Source organism: Bos grunniens, chromosome 11 (assembly GCF_055505025.1).
Source record: "Bos grunniens cultivar Pamir isolate PY7600 chromosome 11, Bosgru_T2T1.0, whole genome shotgun sequence".
Lineage (NCBI taxonomy): Eukaryota > Metazoa > Chordata > Mammalia > Artiodactyla > Bovidae > Bos > Bos grunniens.
The window spans coordinates 95,549,659-95,573,472 of record NC_141175.1 but is presented as its reverse complement, the minus strand read 5'-3'; the positions used below and the strand labels follow the sequence as shown (position 1 = coordinate 95,573,472).

At 35.8% G+C, this 23,814-nt stretch overlaps 1 protein-coding gene across 4 annotated transcripts in view; it reads left to right on the top strand.

The window, feature by feature from the left end:
* The window catches only part of EXOC6B (exocyst complex component 6B), a 730,532-nt gene that overhangs the window by 333,562 nt on the left and 373,156 nt on the right, over nt 1–23,814 (top strand). For all 4 annotated transcript variants that reach the window (XM_086327590.1, XM_086327589.1, XM_086327591.1 and 1 more), the window contains one exon: nt 11,593–11,661. In XM_086327590.1, coding sequence (XP_086183716.1) covers nt 11,593–11,661 — 69 coding nt within the window. The remainder of the gene's footprint in view (nt 1–11,592; nt 11,662–23,814) is intronic.

Sequence of the window (23,814 nt, the reverse complement as noted above, 5' to 3'; positions counted from 1 at the left end):
TAGACAGGGAGGCCTGGTATGCTGTGGTTCATGGGGTCACAAAGAGTCAGACACGACTGAGCGACTGAAATGAATGAATGAATGAAGTTGTTTTTCTCTTATTGCTGTTAGAGTTCTCTCTTAGTCCTTACTCTTACCATTTTAATTATAATGTGTCTTGGTGTGCTTCTCCTTGGTGTCATCTTTCTTGGAAGTCTCTTGACTTCTAGACCTGGATGTCTGTTTCCTTCCCCAGCTTGGGCAAGTTTTTCAGCCATTATTTTTTCTGACCCTTTTCTAAGTTTTCTGACCCTTTCTCTTATCTTTCCCTTCTGAAACTTCTATAATGTGAACATAATTCCACTTAATGTTGTCTCAGATATCCCTTGAGGTATATTCACTTTTTTTTTTAAGATTCTTTTTTCATTTTTCACCTTTTTCCAGGTGATGTCCATGTTTTTCTTCCAGCTCATTGATTCTTTCTTATGTTTTAATCCAATCTGCTGTTGAATCCCCAAAGTGTATTTTTCAGTGAGTTACAACTGCTGTTTAGTACTTTCTTATATTTTCTATCTTTTTGTTGAGGATTTCACTGTATTCATTCATTCTACTCCTGAGTTTGGTGAATATCTTTATGACTGTTACTTTAAACTCTTTATCAGGTTGGTTGCTTATCTCTGTTTCATCAAGGTCTGTTTCAGGGCATATGTCTCCTTCTTTGGTTTTGGAATACGTTCCTTTGTCTCTTCGTTTAGCCGGACTCTCTGTTTGTCTAAATGTGTTAGGTGAAACAGCTGTCTGTCTCAGTCTTAAAGGAGTGTGCTTTATAAGTTATGATCCGTGTGGCCTGGAAGCACAGTCTTCCCTGGCCACCAGAACCAGGTGCTCACAGGCTGTCCCTCATGTGGACCATGCATGCCCTCCAGTTGTGATGGGACCTTCGCTGCTTTGTGGGGAGAGTGGAGAGTGGTGCACTTGTCCGGCCTGGTTTTGATGTTAGAAATTTGTTTTGAATCTTTATATCTTACTGTGGTATATTCAGATGTTATTGCTTATTTCTAAATGTCTAGACAGAACTTTAAAAATCTTTAGAAGTAGTGAACAGTTTAGTTTGAGAATGTATTAGAGTCATCAGAAATATTATTTTTGAAATATTGGAAGATAGAGTGCAAAGAACCATTTAAGATGATATATTATTTGTGAGAAAGTGGCCAGTAATACCTACAGAGAGTAGGGTTGTTGTGAGGATTGACTGAAGTAATTTATATAATGTTTTGTCATAGTGCTTGGCACTTACAATCCTACCAGTATATAATAGTTAACATTGTAGCATTCTGACTGTGCTTTTTTTTTTTGCAATAAAGATGAAATATATCTTGATATATTTTTGATAATGTACCAAAAAATGGTAATGATACCATCTATTGTAAACAAACAAACAAAAATCTATTGAAATAAAGCAATATTGAGTAAGACATAGTTTGAAGAAGCGGGGCCTATGATTTCTGCTTTGTCCTAAGGTTACTTAGAGCTTCTGCATTCTTAGAATACTTCATTGTTGCCACATTTCTGGCACATCTCATATTCTAGTTTGTTTGTTACTTTTCTTAATTTGTTTACATACTGTTAGTTATGTAAACTGCAAGGTTGCTACAAAGGATATGGTTTTCCACTAATCCATTTCTCTCAGAAAAATGATTTTGAAAGTCAATTTTATTCTTCATTCTTCCCCACTGTCCCTGTTAAATCTGTCATTTGAAAGAAAGTGGTATATTTTAAACATCATATTTGAACTCTCAGTACATTGACTTGTTTTCTGAGAATGACATCCTTCCACATTATCACAATAAAATAATCACACTCAGGAATTTAATATATAACTTATATACAAATTTTCCCAGTTGTCCCAATATTATAGCAGTTTTTTCTTTCATTTTTTTCCTGCAATCATATGTAGACATGTATCACATGTTGCATTTAATTTTTATGTATATTTATTCTCCTTTAATGTTCTTGTATTTAGGTGCATATGGTACACCCCCATGATTAGATTCAGGTTAATAATTTTTGGCAAGAATATTACAAAAGAAGTATTATGTTCTTTTCAGTGCATCATATCAGGAAGTACACAGTTGATTAAGGTGGTGTCTACCAGATTTCTCTACTGTTTTTCACCTATTGGTTTTAGAATTGATTGATGATTCTTTCCTGAATCATGTATTACTATGGTGATTATAAAATAGTGATTTTTCTATCTTTACCATTTGATTCACATTGATTGGTTGGCATTCTTCTAAAAGAAGAAATTTACTTTTCCCCCTTTCCTTTTTTTTGTCTCCGTGTTGGCACTTATATGTTTTTTTAGTATACAGCTGCTTATAGTCCATTCTTGTCTTTCATTTTGATTCTCCATTTGTTCCAAACTTGAGTCTCATCCATTGTGCTCTGCTGTGTCTCTGTCAGTTCTGAGCATCTCATTCATTGTCTTGCACAGGATGGGTTCACTCCAGGTTTTGCCCCAGCCCCAGCATTAGCTGTTTTGTCAAAGAGTTCTTGTTCCTTTTACTGGAGAACGGTATTTAGAAACCAAGATACGGGCATTGGGTGTGCTCCTTTTGTGGACAGAATTAAGAAATATACATACTACACTGGCAGAGATATTTTTATAAATTGTAAGTTAAGTCTGATGCTTCTAATTCAAACCTGGTATCATAGCTCTTCCTCTTCTGTTGCATATTTGTGTCTGAGAATTCTGGTTCCCAGAGTATTAATATATTTACTCATTTGCCTAATTATAATGCCCAAAATAGTTTCAGAATTTCTATGCATATACCACTAAAAGCAGTAAACTTACTAAGTTCAAGATTTCTTTGCTGTTCTTTTCATCTTAAATGCAGTGGAGCTATATTGTTCAAAATGTTTTGTTCAGATGTTTGTTGGCTATTTTAGTTTCTCGTGTGTGCTCATTATCCAATTTATATATTCTTAGGCTCATTGATTTCTTTTTGAGTAATTTTTGGAAGTTCCCTATCCTTATTAGTTTAATTTTTTGACTATATAAAATATGAACATGGTTCAAAAGGCAGAGTTATATAAGACAGTATGTTCACTGAAATCCCACTCTTCTCTTTATCTCTCCCTCCTGATCTTACCCACCCTTTGTAAGTAATCAATATTGTGAGTTTGTGTTTGTGGCGTGTATACATACTCTTTCTCATACCTTATATAACATTAACAGCATAATGCATATATATATGTTTTGTACTTTGTTTTTTCATTTGAAAATATATCCTGAAAATAATGATTTTTATATCAGTTCCTGGAAATCGTTCTCATTCTATTTTTACTACTAAATTGTACTCCATTTTTGAATGTACCACAGTTTATTCAGCTAATCTCCTGTATGTAGGAATTTAATGATTTCTAATCTTTTCCTGTAAAAGTATAGTGTTTCTGTTATAGAGCTATTTTAATTAGCTCAGCAAAATACTAACAATACCAGGTACTGGCAGGGTGCAGGACAGCTGTGCATTTGCTGTAAAAATGCAAAATGGTTCAGTCAGTTTGGAAAAGAGTCTGTTAGTGAATTTATAAAGTTGAACATACACTTACCATGTGACCCAGCAGTCTCACTCCTAGGAATTTACCCATTATGTTTACACAGTAACATCTACCTGAATTTTTATAGCAACTTTATTCATATGTTGCAGCAAGTAGAAGCAACCCAAGTGTTCTTCAGTGAGTGAAGAGATAAAAATGAACCGTGGTATATCCATAATTAGAGTGTCACTTTGAAGTAAAAAGAAGTAAACTATAGATACATGAAACAACACAAATGAATCTCAGATACTTTATGCTGAATGAAAGAAGCCAGATTCAAAGGTTATGTCCAGTATGAGTCTCTTTATATGACATTCTTGAAAAGGCAAAACTCTAGGGACAGGAAATGGATCAGTGTTTGGCAAGGGCTGAACATTATGGAGTAATTTGACTACAGAGGGACATGCCGGAAATTTTGGGGGTGGTGGAACCTTCTTTTAAAATCTAGATTGTGACAGTGATTATAGGATTAGATGGATTGTTTTAGAACATAAAGTTGTTCTAGAAAGTTGTCACTAGAAAGGATGAATTTTCCTCTATGCAAAATACCTTAAAACTTAAAAAAAAGTTTTATAGTAAACCCTCAAACCTGAAAATTGTTTTATATATAGTTGGAGATGTTTCTTCAGGGTAGGTTTCTAGATTGCTGATTCAAGGGATAAATGCATGTGTAGTCTTGTTGGATAATGTGAAATTCTGCTCTATAGAGGTTGAACCATTTTCTGCACCTCCCCACTACCAGCCATGTATGAGATGCTTATTTTCTTACAGCTTCTTTCAGGGAGAATTTTGTTAAGTTTTTTATTTTTTGCCAGTTGCATAAATGAAAAATAGTATCTCTGTATAGTTTTAAATTTGCATTCCTATTACTATGGGTGAAATGTGGTATCTGAGAAGTTTGAGAGGCATTTGTATTTTTTTCCCCAGTAAGCTATCTGTTTGTTTTTTTACCCATTTTTTCCTGATTTTTTTCCCCTTCAATTTTTATGATTTGCTTATATATTAGGGATATTAGTTCTTTAAGATTTTATTCTACCTACTTTTGATCAGCTTAACTTTTCCTCCCCTTAGAACTTTTATATTTAATACCACATTCATGCTAAATTTCCTTTTTGCCTGATAGTTTAGAGTTTCTTAGCATACAGTCTCTCTCTCTCCAGTTGCTAAGTCGTGTCTGACTCTTGCGACCCCATGGCCTGTAGCCTGCCAGGCTCCTCTGTCCATGGGATTCTCCAGGCAAGAATACTGGAGTGGGTTGCCCTTTCCTTCTCCAGGGGATCTTCCCAATCCAGGAACTGAAGCCAGGTCTGCTAGACCTGGCAGTTTTTTTACCGACTGAGCTATGAGGGAAATCCTAGCATACAGTAGACCATTGTTAAATAAAGATCAGTTCAATCTTTATTTCCTAAGTGTTCAGGTTCAAGCAGAGAATTCTTAAAGGACTCTCATTTGATTTGGTCACAAGGTTTTTTGTAATGCCTCAATAAGGAGAAATGCTGTTATCTTTCCTGATTTTCTTCTGTTTAGTGCAAACATGAATTAATTAAGTGGTAATCTACTTAGGGATTTTTCAGGAAGAAGTTGAGTAATTTGTGAGATGCTCAATAGAAAAAAATGCTGTACTTTTAGGGTAGGGCTCTGGTCAGGGTATTCTTGAGTGTTCAAAGGCTTAGAATGTTTTTTATCCTTTTAATCACCCTAGTGACTTAGAGTCCTATCTTCTAGTTTGTTGGTATGTCTGTGGTGTTAGTCCAGCTCTATTAGAGCTTATGTCCAAATGAATTTTACCCTTTTTCTCCTCTGAAATTTGTAAGTCAAATAGTTCAAAAATGCACACTGGTAAAAAATGTCTGCCAGGTACTTCTTGGCTTCTGGACATAATATAGGCAGTCACAGTTGATCTTCTGGATTCAAAGGCAGTACCCCTTTAGCTAATCATTTGTTGTTTTCTCTCTTGAGAAACATACCTGGTACATTTTAGTAACTTGAGAGTCAAGTAATTTTCAGAAATAGGTACCAAGTCCCTACATTCATTTATCAATACCAAGAAACCAAAGTACCAAAATTCTGTTTTATGTTAAGTGGTAATCAAAAAGTATTTTCAAGATCAAGAATGACCCAAATAATTAGTGAGAAGCATATCTACATTTTTTACAAACTTCTGTCATACTCTTTTTGGAAGGTCCACCTGCTTTGAAAGAGTTCATGAGAAAAAGATAAATGATATGTGTGTGTGTGTGTGTGTGTGTGTGTATCTCCCGGGCCTACTTAGAGGGAAAGCAGGTAGATTTATCTGATTGTTACCTGCAGATACTCTTTCCCCCACCTCCGTTCACTAGTGAGTCTTTGAAGTTATGGAGAGAGCTAAATTCTAACTCCTTTTTTTTGAGGGGGAAGGTTGTGTTATAAAACTATTAAGTGAATATATCTGATAAAGCTTGAGTGTCATTATTTTAAAATAAAAATCTCCTTTAAAAAAACTAAATCATTTTCCTATCATTTATGAGACTAACTTATCCACTAGCCTTTCCATTTTCAGAGATTTCCTTTGACTTGAACTAAGATATATTAGAAAACAAGAAAAACGTATCATAAAACCAAATCCTGATGTTTTGCAAGAATTTTCCTAATGAGAAATACTCTTTCTTTTCTTCTTGATATCTAATATTCCCATTTCTCCTCTGAATCTTTATATCTTATCTAATGTATGTTGTGTACAGAGGTTCATAGACTATTTTTTTCTAGGTGCTTTTCATTAATCCTATTTATAGAAAGGTTAGCTTTTCTTTTTTTCAATATCCTCTGTCTCCAGACTCTTTTTGCCATCTATGTAGTGGCATCATGTGACAGCTGGTGTATTGATGGATATAATGGTATTTAACAACAAATAGTCTATACACAATAATTAGGAATAATTGCTTTGACTAAAGCTGTTAATTTTTATCATAAGTATATAAGATTGAAACAGTCAAATTAGCCTTATAGATTGGTATCTAATGGCACATATCTCTGGTGGGTATGTGAATGTATAATTGTTGAATGTAGTTGTTGCCTTGATGATATCTCTCTGTGGATGTGGTAGGCCAGTCATCCAGAGATTATTTTAACAGCTTATTATTATCTGTTAATTTAAAATATATCCAAGTTTTCTTAATTTCATGGGCTTCTCAAGTGGTGCTAGTGGTAAAGAACCTGCCTGCCAATGTAGGAGACTTAAGAGATGCAGGTTCGATCCCTGGGTTGGGAAAATCCCCTGGAGAAGGGAATGGCAATCCACTCCAGGATTCTTGCCTGCAGAATACCATGGACAGAGGGGCCTCAAGTGCTGTGGTCCATAGGATTGCATAGAATTGGACATGATTGAAGTGACTTAGCACTAGCACTCTCTTAATTTATATAATTTATATTGTGCTCTCCTTACCTGCCACCTTACCGGCCTCCTGAGAAACCTGTATGCAGGTCAAGAAGCAACAGTTAGAACCAGACATAGAACAATGGACTGATTCAAAATTGGAAAAGGAGTATGTCAAGGCTGTGTGTTGTCACCCTGCTTATTTAACTTATATGCAGAGTACATCATGTGAGATGCTGGGCTGGATGAAGGAAAGCTGAAATCAAGATTGGTGGGAGAAATATCAGTGACTTCAGATATGCAGATAACACCACCCTTATGGCAGAAAGTGAAGAGGAACAAAAGAACCTCTTGATGAAAGTGAAAAAGAAGAGTGAAAAAACTGGCTAACATTTTTTCAACATTCAGGAAATGAAAATCATGGCATCTGGTCCCATCACTTCATGACAGAAGGATGGGGAAACAGTGGAAACAGTGATAGACTTTATTTTCTTGGGTTCCAAAATCACTGTAGATGGTGACTGCAGCCATGAAATTAAATGATGCTTGCTCCTTGGAAGAAAAGCTATGACAAACCTAGAAAGCTCATTAAAAAGCAGAGCCATTACATTGCCAATAAAGGTCCATCGAGTCAAAGCTGTGGTTTTTCCAGTAGTCACATATGGATGTGAGAGTTGGAGCATAAAGAAGACTGAGCGTCGAAGAATTAATGCTTTTAAACTGTGGTGTTGAAGAAGGCTCTTGAGAGTCCCTTGGGCTTCAAGGAGATCAAACCAGTCAGTCCTAAAGAAAATCAGTCTATTCATTGGAAGGACTGATGCTGAAGCTGAAGCTCCAATACTTTGGCCACCTGATGCGAAGAGCTGACTCATTAGAAAAGACCCTGTTGCTGGGAAAGATTGAAGGCAGGAGGAGAAAGGGACGACAGAGGATGAGATGGTTGGATGGCACCACCAACTCTATGAACATGAGTTTGAGCAAGGTCTGGGAGATGGTGGACAGGGAAACCTGGTGCACTGCAGTCCATGGGGTTGCAAAGAGTCGGACATGACTGAGTGACTGAAAAACAACAAATAGTGTGCTCTCAGGCATACATTTCTTGGTTGTGTGTGTGTTAAGTCACTTCAGTGTGTCTGACTCCTTGCGACCCTATGGACTATAGCCCACCAGGCTCCTCTGTCCATGGGATTCTAGGCATGAATACTGGAGTGGATTACCATGCCCTCCTCCAGGGGATCTTCCTGACTCAGGAATTGAACCCATGTCTTTTATGCCTCTTTCATTGGCAAGCGGGTTCTTTACCACTAGCACCACCTGGGAAGCCCGGATTTCTCATTTACATAATCTAAAATTTTACCTACTATTTGGTCCTTCCTGACAATAAAGAGGTTTGAAGGGACTCTCTTCAGAAACTATAGGGAATTAGGCAGCTGCTGTCCTTGGTGATGAAATTATTTCATGTGAATTCTTAAGGAAAACAACTAGTTAAAAAAGTGGGATAATCTTAAGTGCATTGTTTGTGACTACTGTTGGTATGAAGATAGATCTGTTTGAACTAGAAAAATACAGACTGCAGTATCTTAATGTCTTGAGTTCCTGACTGCCATGCAGAGGAAATGTTTAACTATTTTAATCATGTTTCTGTATCTCAGAAAGAAAGCCCTTATGAAAGGAAATGACAGCGTCCTACCACAAAGTTATCTCTTATCAGTTATAGTCTTAGTCGATAATGATTTGTCAAAGTTGGACATGTGTAAAATGCAAGGGCTGTGTTATTTACTTTGGAAAGGAAAAATTAGATGAAGCTGATAAAGACGGAGTCATGGCTTTTGTTAGGAGACAGAAACCATTAAAGGCAGTCATTGTTAGCTTAGGAAAGTGTCCTTGGACCCCTCCCTCTGTCCCAGCTGAGACCTAAACCTGCTTGAATCATTCTTTGCAACTTGAGGGGAGGGAGGGACAACTGAGGGGAAGAAGAATGAAGACAGCTCCGACAGAGATTTAGCATTTTAAATGGGGAGCAAAATGTGGACCTTGAGGCAGACTATTTATTTGAGTCAGAAAACACTGCCTTTTGTTCTGGTACTCACTCCCATTTATTTCGGTTTTTGAAGGTTCATTTCTTATCCTTCCAAACATGTAGCATTCCTTCACGTACAGTGTACGTTGCTCTCCTCCCTTCACCTTTCTGTAGATGTGATTCTTTTTCATTAGTGGAAGCAGAGAAAACACATTTAGCTCAAAGCAACATGAGTCAGTGCATGCTTTACATACCTTTCTCCTCACAGCACTCTTCTGGTTTCCTCACAGTGTTCCTAGTGTTCCTCACAGAAGGGAGCATGAAGGAAAAATCATCTCTAAATAGTAGACTATTTGGAGGGTGGAAGTAAAGTTTGTGAACTTAAGCCCCGTTCTGCTCCTTTTTATCTTGATTTCTGTGTACCACCTTCAAGGCAGGAAAGCATGTCCTTAGGAGGACTTAACTGGATTATGATTTCAGAGGCTAAGAAATAGCCCCCTTGACAGCCCTCCTGCGTCAGAGTACTTTAAACAGTTAGAAGCTGAATGTCAAGACAGCCTCACAGAGAATAGATTTGGTTGTAAATATTTGGTGGAGATGACAGAAAAGGCCTTTGTCTCTTCTCTAATTATATCTATTTTTAAGTTGGTCCAGAAAAACCAGTCTTCCCATGCCATTAGTAAAGGGCCCCATTAGGTTATTTGTCACAGATTTCTTGGGAAATTGTCCCCTAAGGTGGGATGTTCATTCTTTAAGGATGGGTCTGACATGTGAAAGGGCTAAGACTTTGACTGAGCAATGGCTAGAAGCAGTTTCCTTTTGAATGAAAGGCTTTGAGTTCAAAGCAAAACAAAATAAACTGTATGAAGAACATAGAAACAAAGTTGTGATTAAATTTGTTGTTTAAAATTAAGTAGAATGTTCTTAATATTTTTAAAGGTATATACTTCTAAAAATAACTTTATAATCATTAATTCTAAATAAAAGGAAAAAGTTTAATTTTCCACACAGATCAAAGTAATTTTTTAATGCGTTTCTGTTCTTGTCTTTTTCATGTACACATGTAATTTTTAGGTAATTTAAATACTATTGTAAATATAATTTTATGGGAATTTTCTGTATTTCTTCTTTTGAAGTTGTTTTTCACTTAGCTACAGTTTTCACTAGTAGGCTCTGATTTTCCGGAAAAATAAAATAAATTTCCTTGAAATCTCCGCTTCAGAATCAAAGAGGAGCGACTGTAAAGGTGCTTAATGTTGTAGTCATTTTAAAGAAGAGGGCCTGTAATGATCACCTATTGCCCCTTGTTGTGTTAAGATGAAAATGAATGTCCATTTGTATCCTTAAAGTTAGAATTTTTACATGCTTTTTAATCATACTTTTCTTTACCTACATGGTGCCTGTCCATGAAATGTTTTACTTAGTAATTTGGCAGTGCTCACTAACTCTTCTAGATTTTTTTTTTTTAAGTAAAACTGTGCTTTGGCCATGGTGTAGGATCTTGAGCACCTTATCAGTCTTTGGAGTCACAAAAACGTTTGTTTGGAGTGCTTATAGATACATAATATATTGAGTGAGATTCCCAAACATAGAGGTTTAATTTCTGATCTCATGGATGCAAAGCAAATAAACAGAATGGCCAATAAATTTGAACCAATACATAGAGACATGTGATGGTTTTGAAGGGAAAAGAAAGTGGATATTGTACTATTGAATTAGGATGAATAGGTTTCATTAGAAACAGCATCTTGATGAAGAATCAGTTCACCCAAAGAAGATATGAGGTTTACTTTTATGAAGTAAAGGAAACTGACTTTATAATCATGAATCAGCCCAATCCAATTTAGATGTGCCTGCTGCTCGTATTCAGATGAATTACAGTTACTAGTGTTGTACTAAAAACTTTAGTCTTTGTCTTTATTTAGTCTTTAGTTTTTATTTTAGTCTATATTTTGACTGCTGTATTTCTTCATGTAGTTGTGTCTTTTCTTTTTTGTTCTGTTTTGCTTAATACTTGCTTTCTAGTGTTTCCTTTTACTCTTATTAAATTTATTTAGGTCAACTAATATTTTTCTTTTTCAGATGAGGAAATTGAGGTCAAAGAACATTGTGACTTATTCATCATCACAATTGTAATGCATCAGTTTTAGCACTGTGACTGTATTGCAGTTCTAGTTTTTTGTTTTACTTTCCTTGTTTGATGTCTAGGATTAATCTGTATGCATTTTTCATACTATAATTTGTTGATACTCTAGGTTTGATTTTTCTATTCATTATCTTATTTTTAAAAATATCATCTCCCCTCTCTTCTTGGAGTATTTCTGTATTTGACTGCATGCAGTCTTAAATATTCACAGATTCTAATGCCCTTTCCTGCTTTTTTTCTGCAGTCTCCAAGTGTATCTCTAAAAGCGTATGCAAGACCAGAGACACCTCTTACTCTTCTCTGTTATCTGTTCTTCAGTTCTGTGTCCCAACCTTGGTGATAGCCTCACTGTTTTTTAATCTATGACTGAAATGCTAAAACTAGGTTTCTTGAAGCATACTTTGTTTTGTTTTAACACTTTAGTATTAAAAATGAGTGCTATTGCTCTTTATAGCTTTGTTTGAATATTTTGTGACAATTTTGGTTGTTTTGCAGGTACCTGGCGCCCAAGATTTGGTTGATTTCTCTCCTGTTTATCGATGTCTACACATATATTCTGTCTTGGTGAGTCTTTGGCTTTGCCTAATAAAACTTTACATTGAATTCAAATCTCTGCTTTCTCATATTTGATAGTTTTTCTTATTATTATTAAGGAATAAGAAACTATTATTAAGGAATTATTATTGTTATTCAGTCACTAAGTCATGTCTGACTCTTGAGACCCCATGGACTGTAGCACACCAGGCTCCTCTGTCCTCCACTATCTCCCAGAGTTTGCTCAAATTCATGTCTGTTGAATCAGTGATTCTGTTTAACCATCTCATCCTCTGCGGCTCCCTACTCCTTTTTTAAGGAATATCATTTATTAAAAAATAATCTTTTCATTTCTTCCTGAATCTTTTATTTATCTTTGCCATGTCATATGTGGTAACTAGTAACATTAATTTCTGTCAGTCATCAACAGATTATTAGATTATAGCTAAAAATAGTGACACACAAATTTGAATTTCTACTGTTAATTTAAAAATGTGTTATTCATATAACAATAGCCTATCTTCAAATATTAAAATAAGATTTTTTATTCCTGATGGTAATTACTCCTTTGTCATGTAACACATATGGAAAGAGGAACTTCTCTGAGGAGAAATACTGTGGATATCAATGTCATTCTAAGAAAGGCGCTTTATCCTTCATGGTAATATACCTACATGCAGACACACAGATACATACAATCAGTAAAAAGATTAAACTCTAAAGTATCATCAAAGACAAATTGATTAGAAAAGTCCATTATCAATACATTTTATAGCAAAATTCAGTGAATCTTCTATCAGGTTTTCAGTCTATTTGAATATGTCTTATTGCCTAGTGTGTTATCCATATTCTTTCCTTATATATTTACCAAAGTATCATTACTCCAGATAGTTTGGGTGGACTTTATAGCCTGAAGTGTTTTTGGTAACCTCCAGTAGCTTGAGAGCTTCCCTGGTGGCTCAGAGGGTAAAGTGTCTGCCTGCAGTGCAGGAGACCTGAGTTCCATCCCTGGGTCAGGAAGATCCCTGGAGAAGGAAATGGCACCCCACTCCAGTACTCTTGCCTGGAAAATCCCATGGGCAGAGGAGCCTGGTAGGCTGCAGTCCATGGGGTCACAAAGAGGTGGATATGACTGAGCGACCTCACTTTAGTAGCCTGAGAAAAGAACTGAAAGCTTCTTCTCTTCCTCCTCTCACTTGTTGCTGTCTGTTTCCCTTTTCCCCTCTCCCTCTTTTCTCACTCTCTATTCGTTTTCTCTGTTCATCGTTCTTTTGTATAAAAATGGGGCTTCCCTGGTGGTTCAGCTGGTAAAGAATCCGCCTGCAGTGCCAGAGACCTGGGTTTGATCCCTGGGTTGGGAAGATCCCCTGAAGAAGGGAACGGCTACCTACTCCAGTATTCTGGCCCGGAGGATTCCATGGACTGTATAGTCCATGGGGTCACAGAGAGTTGGACATGACTGAAGCAAGATATAGATAAAATTGTATCAAAACATCTAAAATAAGTTGACTGCTTCTTTTTAATATCATGTGTATGAAAGTCACTCAGTTGTGTCCGACTCTTTACTACCGCATGGACTGTAGCCTTCCAGGCTCCTTCATCCATGGAATTCTGCAGGCAAGAATACTGGAGTTGGTAGCTATTCCCTTCTCCAGGGGATCTTCACAACCCAGGGATCAAACCCAGGTCTCCCTCATTGCAGTCATATGCTTTACCCTCTGAACCACCAGGAGAATTAAATAAATTATATACATCTTAGTTTGTGACATGCTTTTTTTGTCATTTCATACAAGGTCCCCTGCTGTATTGTGTTTTATCATGGTTTTTCCATTCATCCCCTGTCCATAACTCCACTTGTCTCTCATCCCCAGTTATACTAACTCTATTATGTTTAACATATGATCGTGGTTATGGTTTTGAAAAGTATATAGTAACTTTGTATTTGATTTTAACTTATTCAAATAGTATTGTCTTATGGACCTAGTTCTATTTCTTATATCTTTTGTTTAGTCCTATTTTTAATATCAGTTCCTCATTATAGTTTGTATATTTAGTTCATTGCCTCCTGCTTATATGTGATATTTAATTGATCCCATTTGTATTTGCTGTGTTTTAATTATCTATTACCTTAGTACGTGTTAGTCATTCAGTTGTGTCCGACTCTTTGTGACCCCTTGGACTGTGGCCCACCAGCTTCTCTGTCCATGGGATTCTCCAGGAAAGAATGCTGGAATGGATTGCCATTCCCTTCAATCAACTCTTAAACTGCCTAATATATTCTGTTGTAACAAATAAATACCCTCCTATGGACTTGTAAGTTTCTATACTTTAGGTATGAAATTCTTGGTTGTAAGGTATATGTATAATATTTAATTTTACCAATTTCTAATTTCTGATAACCTGATGGATATTGATATCATTTTAATTTGCATTTCTCTGAATACTGGTAACATTATACTTCTCTTTTTGAACCTGCTGCTACTGCTGCTGAGTCGCTTCAGTCGTGTCCGACTCTGTGCGACCCCATAGACGGTAGCCCACCAGGCTCCCCGTCCCCAAGATTCTCCAGGCAAGAACACTGGAGTGGGTTGCCTTTTCCTTCTCCAATGCATGAAAGTGAAAAGTGAAAGTGAAGTTGCTCAGTTGTGTCCAACTCTTAACGAACCCATGGACTGCAGCCTACCAGGCTCCTCCATCCATGGGATTTTCCAGGCAAGAGTACTGGAGTGGGGTGCCATTAATCCTTTAAGATTTTTCTTCTCTGAACTGCCTACTTTTAGTCAGTTGAATTTATAGTTAAATTTTGGGAAAAAAATGATTACTTCATAATACTAAGTCATCCCATTTATGGAAGAATAAGGCCTACTTTAAAGTTATTTAATTAAGCTTTATTTTTCTCTGTTAATAGTCTTGGGCACTTTTTGTTTAGTTACTAACAGAACACTTAGTTTTTGTTGCTATTTTCTGCTTTCATTTCTAAAATTATTGCTGATATTGAGAAACACTATTGGTTTTTATAAGTTAACCTACATCTGGCAACCTGCTCAATTCTTTTGTTAGTAATTATAGTTTGTTTTTTGGTTTATGATAGGTTTTCTGTGTGGTTGATTATAGCATATGCAGATATTTGTTTCTTTTCTTCCTAACCATTTATCTCTATTCTTTCTATTGTGGTGTTGTATTGACCAGGATCATCATTACTTTGCTGTTCAGTAAAGTGATAATGGATCATCCTTCTCTGATTTCTAAATTCAAAGAGAGTATCTAAAGTTTCTCCATTAACTGATGTTTGCAATAGGATTTTGGCAAATATTCTTTATCTAGTTATTCTTAGACTTATATTTTTTTTTATAAAAACATAAATGAGTATTGAATTTTATTGAATTTGTTTTCCAAATATATTGATAAAATGCTGTGGTTTTTATTCTTTAATTCATGAAGGTGATGGCTTTCATTGGTAGATACTTTTGATAGTAAACAATTCTTTTATTCTTAGATAAATCCAACTTGTTAAGGATGTAAATCACTGCCTTTCTTTAACTCCCTGTGGAATTTGACTTCTTTTTGTCTATTTTATTTTTAATCTTTTTTGTATTTATGTGTACGGCTATGAGTAACACAGGCCTAGTGTTGTTCTTACTCTTCTTCTTTTTTTTTTTTTGTATTTTCTTGTGTGGTTTGTAAGTCAGTGTTATTTTAACCTCATTAGAATTGTTGAACATCCTTCCCTTTTTTTGGTCTTACGAAATGATTTATGTAACATAAAAGTTATCTATTTATTGAAAGTTGAGTAGAAATCACATTCAGTAATATGCATTTTTCATTTGCCACATACTTCCTCCTCCTTTTTCCCATATTATCTTACTTCTCTGACGCACTCCAGTATCCTTATCTGGAAAATTCCATGGACAGAGAAGTCTGCTGGGCTATAGTACACAGGGTTGCAAAGAGTCAGACATGACTGAGTGACTAAGAGCATATGTGTCATGATTTTGTTTACTCTCTTCAATAGTATGTATAGCTAAAAAACCATATTTGCTTATATAAAATTTTAAGTTTTATTATAAGCCTCATAATTATAAATCAAGTGAATATTTCCTCATAAAGTATAGGAAAATGGGTAGTTTGTTTAATGTTATATCCTCAGTACCAACAAGAGTTCTTGGTGTAGGTACTCAGTAAATATTAGTTAAATCAATAGATAAATAAGTAGTACGTGAAGATGGATAGGGCTTCCCTGGTGGCCTCAATCAAAGACTTATGCTTTTACAAAATTATAATCTGTCAGGAAATAAGTTACAACATTTGAATGACTATAATATGACAGCACTATATCTTATCACTGTGTGTATATTAATTCCTCAAGTGAGAAATCTAGTAGTGATTCATAAGAGTACTAAAGTAATTTGTTTACATAGTAGTGGTGTTAAGCAAGTTACCCAGATCTCAGCTTTCTCATATATAAAATGTGATAATAATGTTCAGTTGCATCTTACTCTTTGGGACCCCATGGTCTGTAGCCTGTCAGACTCCTCTGTCCATGGAATTCTCTGGGCAAGAATATTGAAGTTGGTAGTCATTCACTTCTCCAGGGGGTCTTCCCAACCCAAGGATTGAACCCAGGTCCTCTGCATTGCAGGCAGATTCTTTACCATCTGAGCCACCAGAGAAGCCCAATAATTACCTACTTAGTGCAGTTATGGTATGGTATGAACGTTGCCTGGCTTAGTGCATATTTGGCATTTAATAAATGGTAGTTAATATGTCAAAAAGTATGTGTCTCTGATGCCAATCATGAGACATGTTATAGGTATTTTTCAAAGTATATGACAAAGTATAGACATGTTGATAGAGATTGTAGTTTCTGCCATCAACATGCAATCTTTATCAATTATTTAAAATTCACACATTCTTAAATATACAAAGTCTATATAGTCTTAAATTGTAAGAACAAAAAAGAGGGCCTTAAACTGCCCATTTCAAAATACATTCAATAGTATTGAAATATTTAGTGTTTGTTAATTTTAATGTGGGGCTTCCCTGGTGACTCAGATGGTAAAGCATCTGCCTGCAATGCTGAAGACCCGGGTTTGATCCCTGGGTTGGGAAGATCCCCTGGAGAAGGAAAAGGCAACCCACTCCAGTACTCTTGCCTGGAAAATTCCATGGACAGAGGAGCCTGGTAGGGTACAGTCCATGGGGTTCCAAAGAGTTGGACACGACTGAGCAACTTCACTTTCTTATGGCAGAAACAAGCCTCTTTCCCCATTTGTAATGTTTCTTACAAGTTTTGAAAAGGTACAACCTTCAACTAGGGTGGTAAGAAGTCGGCTATGTATTTTTTGGAATACATGTTTAGTTTTTAGATGTTGCTGTACTCGACCTATATGGACTTTAAATAAGAACTCAGTTATCTCATTTGCTAAAACAAGAGCCAAATCATGTATAACTTCTAGGGTTGGATCTTTTCACAGGTTTTTGGGGGCCATAATCTGTCACTTTTCTGTATTTGTTTCCTTATTCTCAAGTCACTAATTTGTATTATTATGTGATAAAAGGTAGTTCCTCATATTGTTAATGACAATGATATTTAAAAATAGATTACTTAATATAAATATTTGTAACATAAATATTTTCTTATTTCCTGATGTAGTTCATATTAGCATTTTACTTGTTGTTATTTAGTCTCTAACTCGTGTCTGGCTCTTTGTAACCCCATGAACTGCAGCATGCCAGGCTTCCCTGTCTTTCACTATCTCCCAGAGTTTGCTCAAAATCATGTCCGTTGAGTTGGTGATACTATTCAACCATCTCATCCTCTGTTGCCCCTTTCTCTTCCTGCCTTCAATCTTGCCCAGCATCAAGGTCTTTTCCAGTGAGTTGGTTCTTCACATGAGGTGGACAAAATTTTGGAGTTTCGGCTTCAGCATCAGTCCTTCTAATGAATATTTTGGGTTAATTTCTTTTAGGATTGACTGCTTTGATCTCCTTGCAGTCCAAGGGACTTTCAAGAGTTAGGCTTGAAGAAAAGATTTAGGAATAGAGAAATGAGGAGTGAGGAGAAAGTAAACCTTCTCTTTCTCATTCTTTTCCATTTCTATACTTGTCTCGACTTCTTCACTTTTCATTCTTTCATCAACCTAGTGTATTTATCTTCTGTTTATACCACTACCCTGAATCTGTATGTTACTGGACTTTTTAGCAGTTTATGACTTTGATAGTTTACAATCTAAAACTAAGTTAACTGCTTAATCCCTTCCTATTTTAATAACGTATTCAGATCTCAGATCTTCCAAGTGTTACCTCTTAGGTGTCGTTTCACTTCACCTTCTCCTTTCCTAAAATGATTGCTCTAGTTTAGATTCTCATCAAGATTACTGAAAACTGTCTCCTAACTGTTCTCCCTACCTTGTATCTTAACCCCTCACTCACTTCTCACTGTAGTGTGTTAATAATCTATCATATAAATCTGATCAATGATGTCTGTGTAAAATGCTCTAATTGGTCATCTGTGGAGTAAAATGTAGAGGTATAGAAGAAGACCCAGCATATGAAAGCATAGTAGGTTTTCCATGTCCAGTCTGCTGTTTTTCCTGTGGTTCCCACCTTCCTTTACTGATACTGAAATGCTTCCGGTTCATTGAATATACCATGCTGTTTCACGCAGCTCATCCTGTCTTCATGCTAGTGCTTCTGCTTGAATTACTATTCCCATTCTATTTTACAGATTCATATTTATTTGCTACTCAAGTCCTCTAGCAAATTTTCCTGATGTTTCAGGTTAAGCACAGTGGATGCTGTTTCTCTTTGCACTACTATAGAACCTGGTGCATATTTACATTAGTGCTTACTATATTATATCATTGTATTCTCAATAGGCATTCTTTTTCTGCAGTAGACTATAACACTTAGTCTTAATACTTATAATACTATAGCACTTAATTCTTAGTATTAGTAGAATATAATGCTAAATACAAGTTTTTTTATTTTGAAATATAACTACCCTCCTTTTGACCTGCAAATGAATCCAGTATCCTAGTCTCGGTCAGTGTTATACAATATCAGAGCTGGGGCTTATACAAGGGAAAACAGTTCTATTGGTGTCCAACGGAAGGATCATAACAGAAGTAACAAAAAGTTCTAATATTTGTCATTTACAATAGTGTTTATCTGAACTTTTGGCCTGGAGGATAACAAGGCACACTTTGAATAAACATGGCAATATTTATTATTTTTAGTGAAACCGACCTTCCATTCACCCCCCTTTTATGGCTGTGCTGCTTATAAATTCCCAAAGGATTATTTGAAAAATCCTACTTATATCTGCCAGCCTTATCAGTAGGGCAGGAGTTCACGTATTGTAACAGGAGGTCAGATTTCGGTCATGGTCTTATAGATGGGGCCAAGCACCTGTAAATTCTTCCTTTGGTGACTAAAGTGAAGTACAATATCAAACAGGCTGTGAGACTTTTCTAGGAAGTGCTGAACTTTGGCAGGAAGGGCAAACTTTGGCAGGAGGAGGGGAGGGAAGAAAGTGAACAAGGGTCAGATAGTGGTTAATTGAGACTTGGTCCCTGGTGTAGTAAGGCAAATGGAAGTGTACAAAGCAGAGGTAGGTATATTTTATAGAATTGTTTTAAAGAGCTTCAAGTGTTTAAATCTTCCTGTACAGTTGAGAAATGGGCAGGTAAGGGATAGGATATAAGACATCTCACAGTCATTAAGGATAATTTTTTAGGAAGGGAGAAAATAGCATAAACTAAAAATTTAACTGGAAGGGAAATGATGAAGAATAATCTGAGATTCTTGTACATTGTGTAGTTTTAGTTTAAAATATGGATAGTTGTCTAATGAAGACAGAAACAAATCTGTCTTGCAGATTTTTAAAAAACATCTCATCAATCCAGGGATGTCTGCCATGTTTATGGGCTTCAAGCCTTGAATTCCAATCAACTTGGACAAAGATTTGTACATACTTCAAGCTTTTCTATGTACTATTCCATCTTTCTGACTCTTCTTCAGATTTGTTGCTCACTCACCTTTCTCTCACTTAAAGGGTGTATATATGCCCCATAACAAGGATCTTGGGTATCATTAAGATACTAGGGGAGCAAATCTGTAAATATAACCATAACCCCTAGTTTGTGGGCCTGATTTATAATCTTCTTGTGGTATATTGGTTGTCAGTGATCTATATCATCTGCTCATTAACAATTTAAAAAACTACCAGATTAAAAAATGTTGACAAATGTATACCTTTGATTTATGTACTTTTCTGCATGTGTATTACACAATAATGAAAAAAATTATTTTAAACATTTCTGACTTCTCGGGCCTAGGGATAGCAATTATAGCAATATATGGATTTTTTTTAGTAGGCAGTAACCCCTCAGTATTACCTAAATCATCAAAACCTTAGTTTAATATAATTGTCCTTTAGTCAGTAAAGAACACTGTGAAACTGCCTAAGATATAAGGAGAGAAGAATGCTGTTGTGCAGTGAATTCATTATTATAAAGGCAATATAATACTACAAATGTAGTATTTTTAAAAACTCTCTTCAGTAGGAGGCCTCTGAGAATTAGATGAAAGCTGAGAACCCTTTCCCCAGACAAGATGTGCATATGTCCATGTACTTTGTATTCTGCTTAGAATTTCAGAGGCTTCCCTAACTCCTGAATCTCATCCAAAGACCTAAAAAGAATAATTCATCTAAAGGGAGCTACAAGTTGAGTTAGATTTCAGGTATCTACTGACTATAGACCTATGCCCCAGAGTAACTTATCCCAATTCCATTTGAGTATCCCCTTTTATAAGCCCCCTAAGGACTCCCTACCACCTTGTCTTTTTCTTAGACTTGCAAACCTTGCCAAAATCTAACTTTAAAAGCATATTTCAAAGTAACCTTATTTCTTTGTCATAAATCTTTATTCCCTGGGAAGCCATTATACATGGCAAGTGAGTGGACCTGTTTTTCTGTTAAGAGTAAAGTTAACATCAGCATCTAAACTAATAGTTTTATTCCCCTGAATTCTTCAGCTTAGAAGGATACAGAGCAGAGATTTAGAAATAATATGAAGACTGTAGTTAGTAGTTTATCTTCCTGAATATAACTGTGGTAAATTTCAGAATATGTTACCTCTTACTTGTATTTAACAGTATCTCTTTTTAAGTATTTGTCCATAATTAGAAGAGGTGAGTCAGCAGCAGAGTTAGAATTTACCCACAATCTCTTTAAAGTCCTTCATTCATGATCATTGTTGACGCAAGAGATGGGGGAAGGTTGGGTGGGCAGAAACATTCCTGGAACATATTTCTCCCTTTATAATCTGAGGATTTCTGCTGGTATGGTCTGTACTGGCAGCTGGGAGAACTTAGAAAATCCATGGTCATGTAACTACAGATTATACTAATAGTAAGGAAAGGATTTGGAGAGTGGAAAAAGGAAAAGCTATAAGCAGTTGTAAGTGACACAAGGTTTCTGAGCTCTCAAGGGAATTATTTAATGAAATCAGTTAAAGAACTTTGTGGTAGCAATTGGCTATTATATAGAAGTACTTGAGGAATAAATATTTGAAGAGTCTGAAATTTTCAATTAAAGAAAAATGATTAGTTTTGGCATTCTTAAGGTTAAAGATCCTTTTGAGTAGTGGTCGTTGAAGTGTTGTAGCTTATGCCTGTATTTATAATTTTATCATCTTGGATTTTATCTAATACTTTGTTCAGCAGTCTCATAGTGCTATATGCAAATTTAACTACATCAAGTAAGTGACTCATTCATATGGTAAATATGAGGGAAACACCTTATTTCATAAAGACTAAGCTCACTCTGAAATAGTTGTTTTTTTGCTACCAGAGGTAAGGTTTTATGTTTCTTATTTCTGTAGTTTTATCAAAAAGTACTTTCACTGCCAAGTGAATTTAGTAGAGGGCTTCCCTGGAAGCTCAGTGGTAAAGAACCCGCCTGCCAATGCAGTAGACACGGGTTTGATCCCTGGGTCGGGAAGATGCCCTGGAGAACGAAATGACAGCCCCTCCCGTATTCTTGCCTGGGAAATCCCTTGGACAGAGGAGCCTGGCGGGCTACAGTCCATGGGGTTGCAAAGGAGTTGGACATGACTTAGTGACTAAACAACAACAAATTTAGTAGAAACAATTAGATCATAGACTTAAAGGAAATCAGAAGGATGGGGTATATTTTTGATGGTCAGATTTTTTTAAATTGTTATTTTTTAAAATGAAACCCCCTTTAAAAAAAACAAAACATCTCTGCTACACTTTGATTTTAAGATAATTGATTAGCAAATGAAAAAAAAAAGATATTCAGGTATTAACCTCACATAGCTTTTGACAGTGCTTCTCACAGATCATTGACCTGGCAGTGTGTGTGTGTTTGCTAAGTTGCTTCAGTTGCGTTGGACTCTGTGCAACCCTACTAACTGTAGCCTGCCAGGATCCTCTAGCCATGGGCTTCTCCAGGAAAGAATACTGGACTTGGTTGCCATTTCAGTGAATTTGATAAATAAAGCTCTGACTGATTATTTAGTTTTCATTACAATTGATTATACTTTTACAGTAGCCTAGTTTGTAAAATCTATCCTGATTCTACTTTGAACAGTTGATTTGTATTAATTTATATAGCTGTAGTAAAAATCCATTATTTAAACTCTTTCAATTTCTTACAAAGAAACTTGAATTTAAATTTTGGTTTGGATATAAATACAAGTGCAGTCATTTATTAATATTACTGCAATGGTAGAAATAAAAACAAATGGATAAGGCCTATATGCAAAATTCTTGGTGCTTAGAGTTAGTGGATAAGGTTGTTTTTGTTTTTCTCCTTGTTTGACATTCGCAAAGATGGTGGTACAGAGAGAGGGAAATATCAGTTGATTTTGCCTGTCACACAGAATTGGAAATTGTGGATATAGAATTTCAGCATTGTCAGAGGCAAATAGGATCTAAGTCTCCTTACAGTTGTTTCTGGAGCTGTCTTTCTGGGGAACCCCAGTTTTATCAGTTGATCTGTTTTTTTTTTTTTTTTTTCTGTTTGAAAAAAAAGGAGGGGAGCCCTATTTCAAATGTCTTTGAAACTCTGTGTACTTTATTTATGTCTTGGGTTTTTCACAGTTCACACTAGTATATTCAAGTATATTCTGAGATCTGAAAATAAAAATGTTATATTTCACTCAAGCAAACATTTCCTAATTCAGTGGAATATGTATAGATGATCAGGATGTCTCCTGATCATCAAACTTTTTGGTGATCAAAAAAGTTATAATTTGATCAATCTAGAGAAAAGCTCCTTTGTAAGACTCTGAAGAGGTCTGTTTTTTTTGTTTTTGTTTTTTTTAATTCATTATGTTTAGTTGAAATATGTATACTTACTTTGGGAAGTAAGAAAAGAAAGTTGAATTTTCAATCAAAAAGCCTTCCAGAGAACCATAATTTGAAATGAGTAGGTACTATTTTCAAATCTTTATACTGTTAGAATAGAGCTGAAAGCTTTCCTGATTGTTTCCATGGTGACCTTGAATACTTCTGAGCAATAAGAATGTATTAAAGTATTTTCTTTAGAGATATTTTTTAATGTGGAAAGTTTTGCCCTGAAATACTTGGTGACTCCTAGTCCATCTTTGACACTTAACAGATTGTCTCGTCACTATCCTGCCATATCTCACTGCCTCCTAGTTTTACTGACCCACCAGTGCCTGGTGAGGGTAGATAGGCATAAGCACTACATAGATCACAGCGGAAAGCTGAGGGTGAGCTACTCTGTGCGCTGCGTTGATAAGGGCACAGGAAAAGCCATGTATAGTGATAACTTTACTGTAGTAAGGGCTAATGGGTCCTGGTTTGTAGTAGCTGCAATCTAACTTTTTATAATTGTCATATTGCTCTTTTAACCTGGTGACCTTATTACTCATGGGCATACATATCATTTGGCTTTGAATAAAACAAGAGGAAAAAAAAGTGATTAAAAGTGTTTTTTTCTAGACATGCTTGTGTTTGTTTTTCAGAATGCTTACTTTGGGAACATGGAACTTCTCAAGTGTGCTTACATTTTTTAAAACAAGAATATCTCACTTAAACAGCTTTAGATACCACAATAATGTAACTGTTTAAGTCCGGACAAAATGAACAAGAAATAATTCACTTTCCTTATAACACACAGTCATCTTT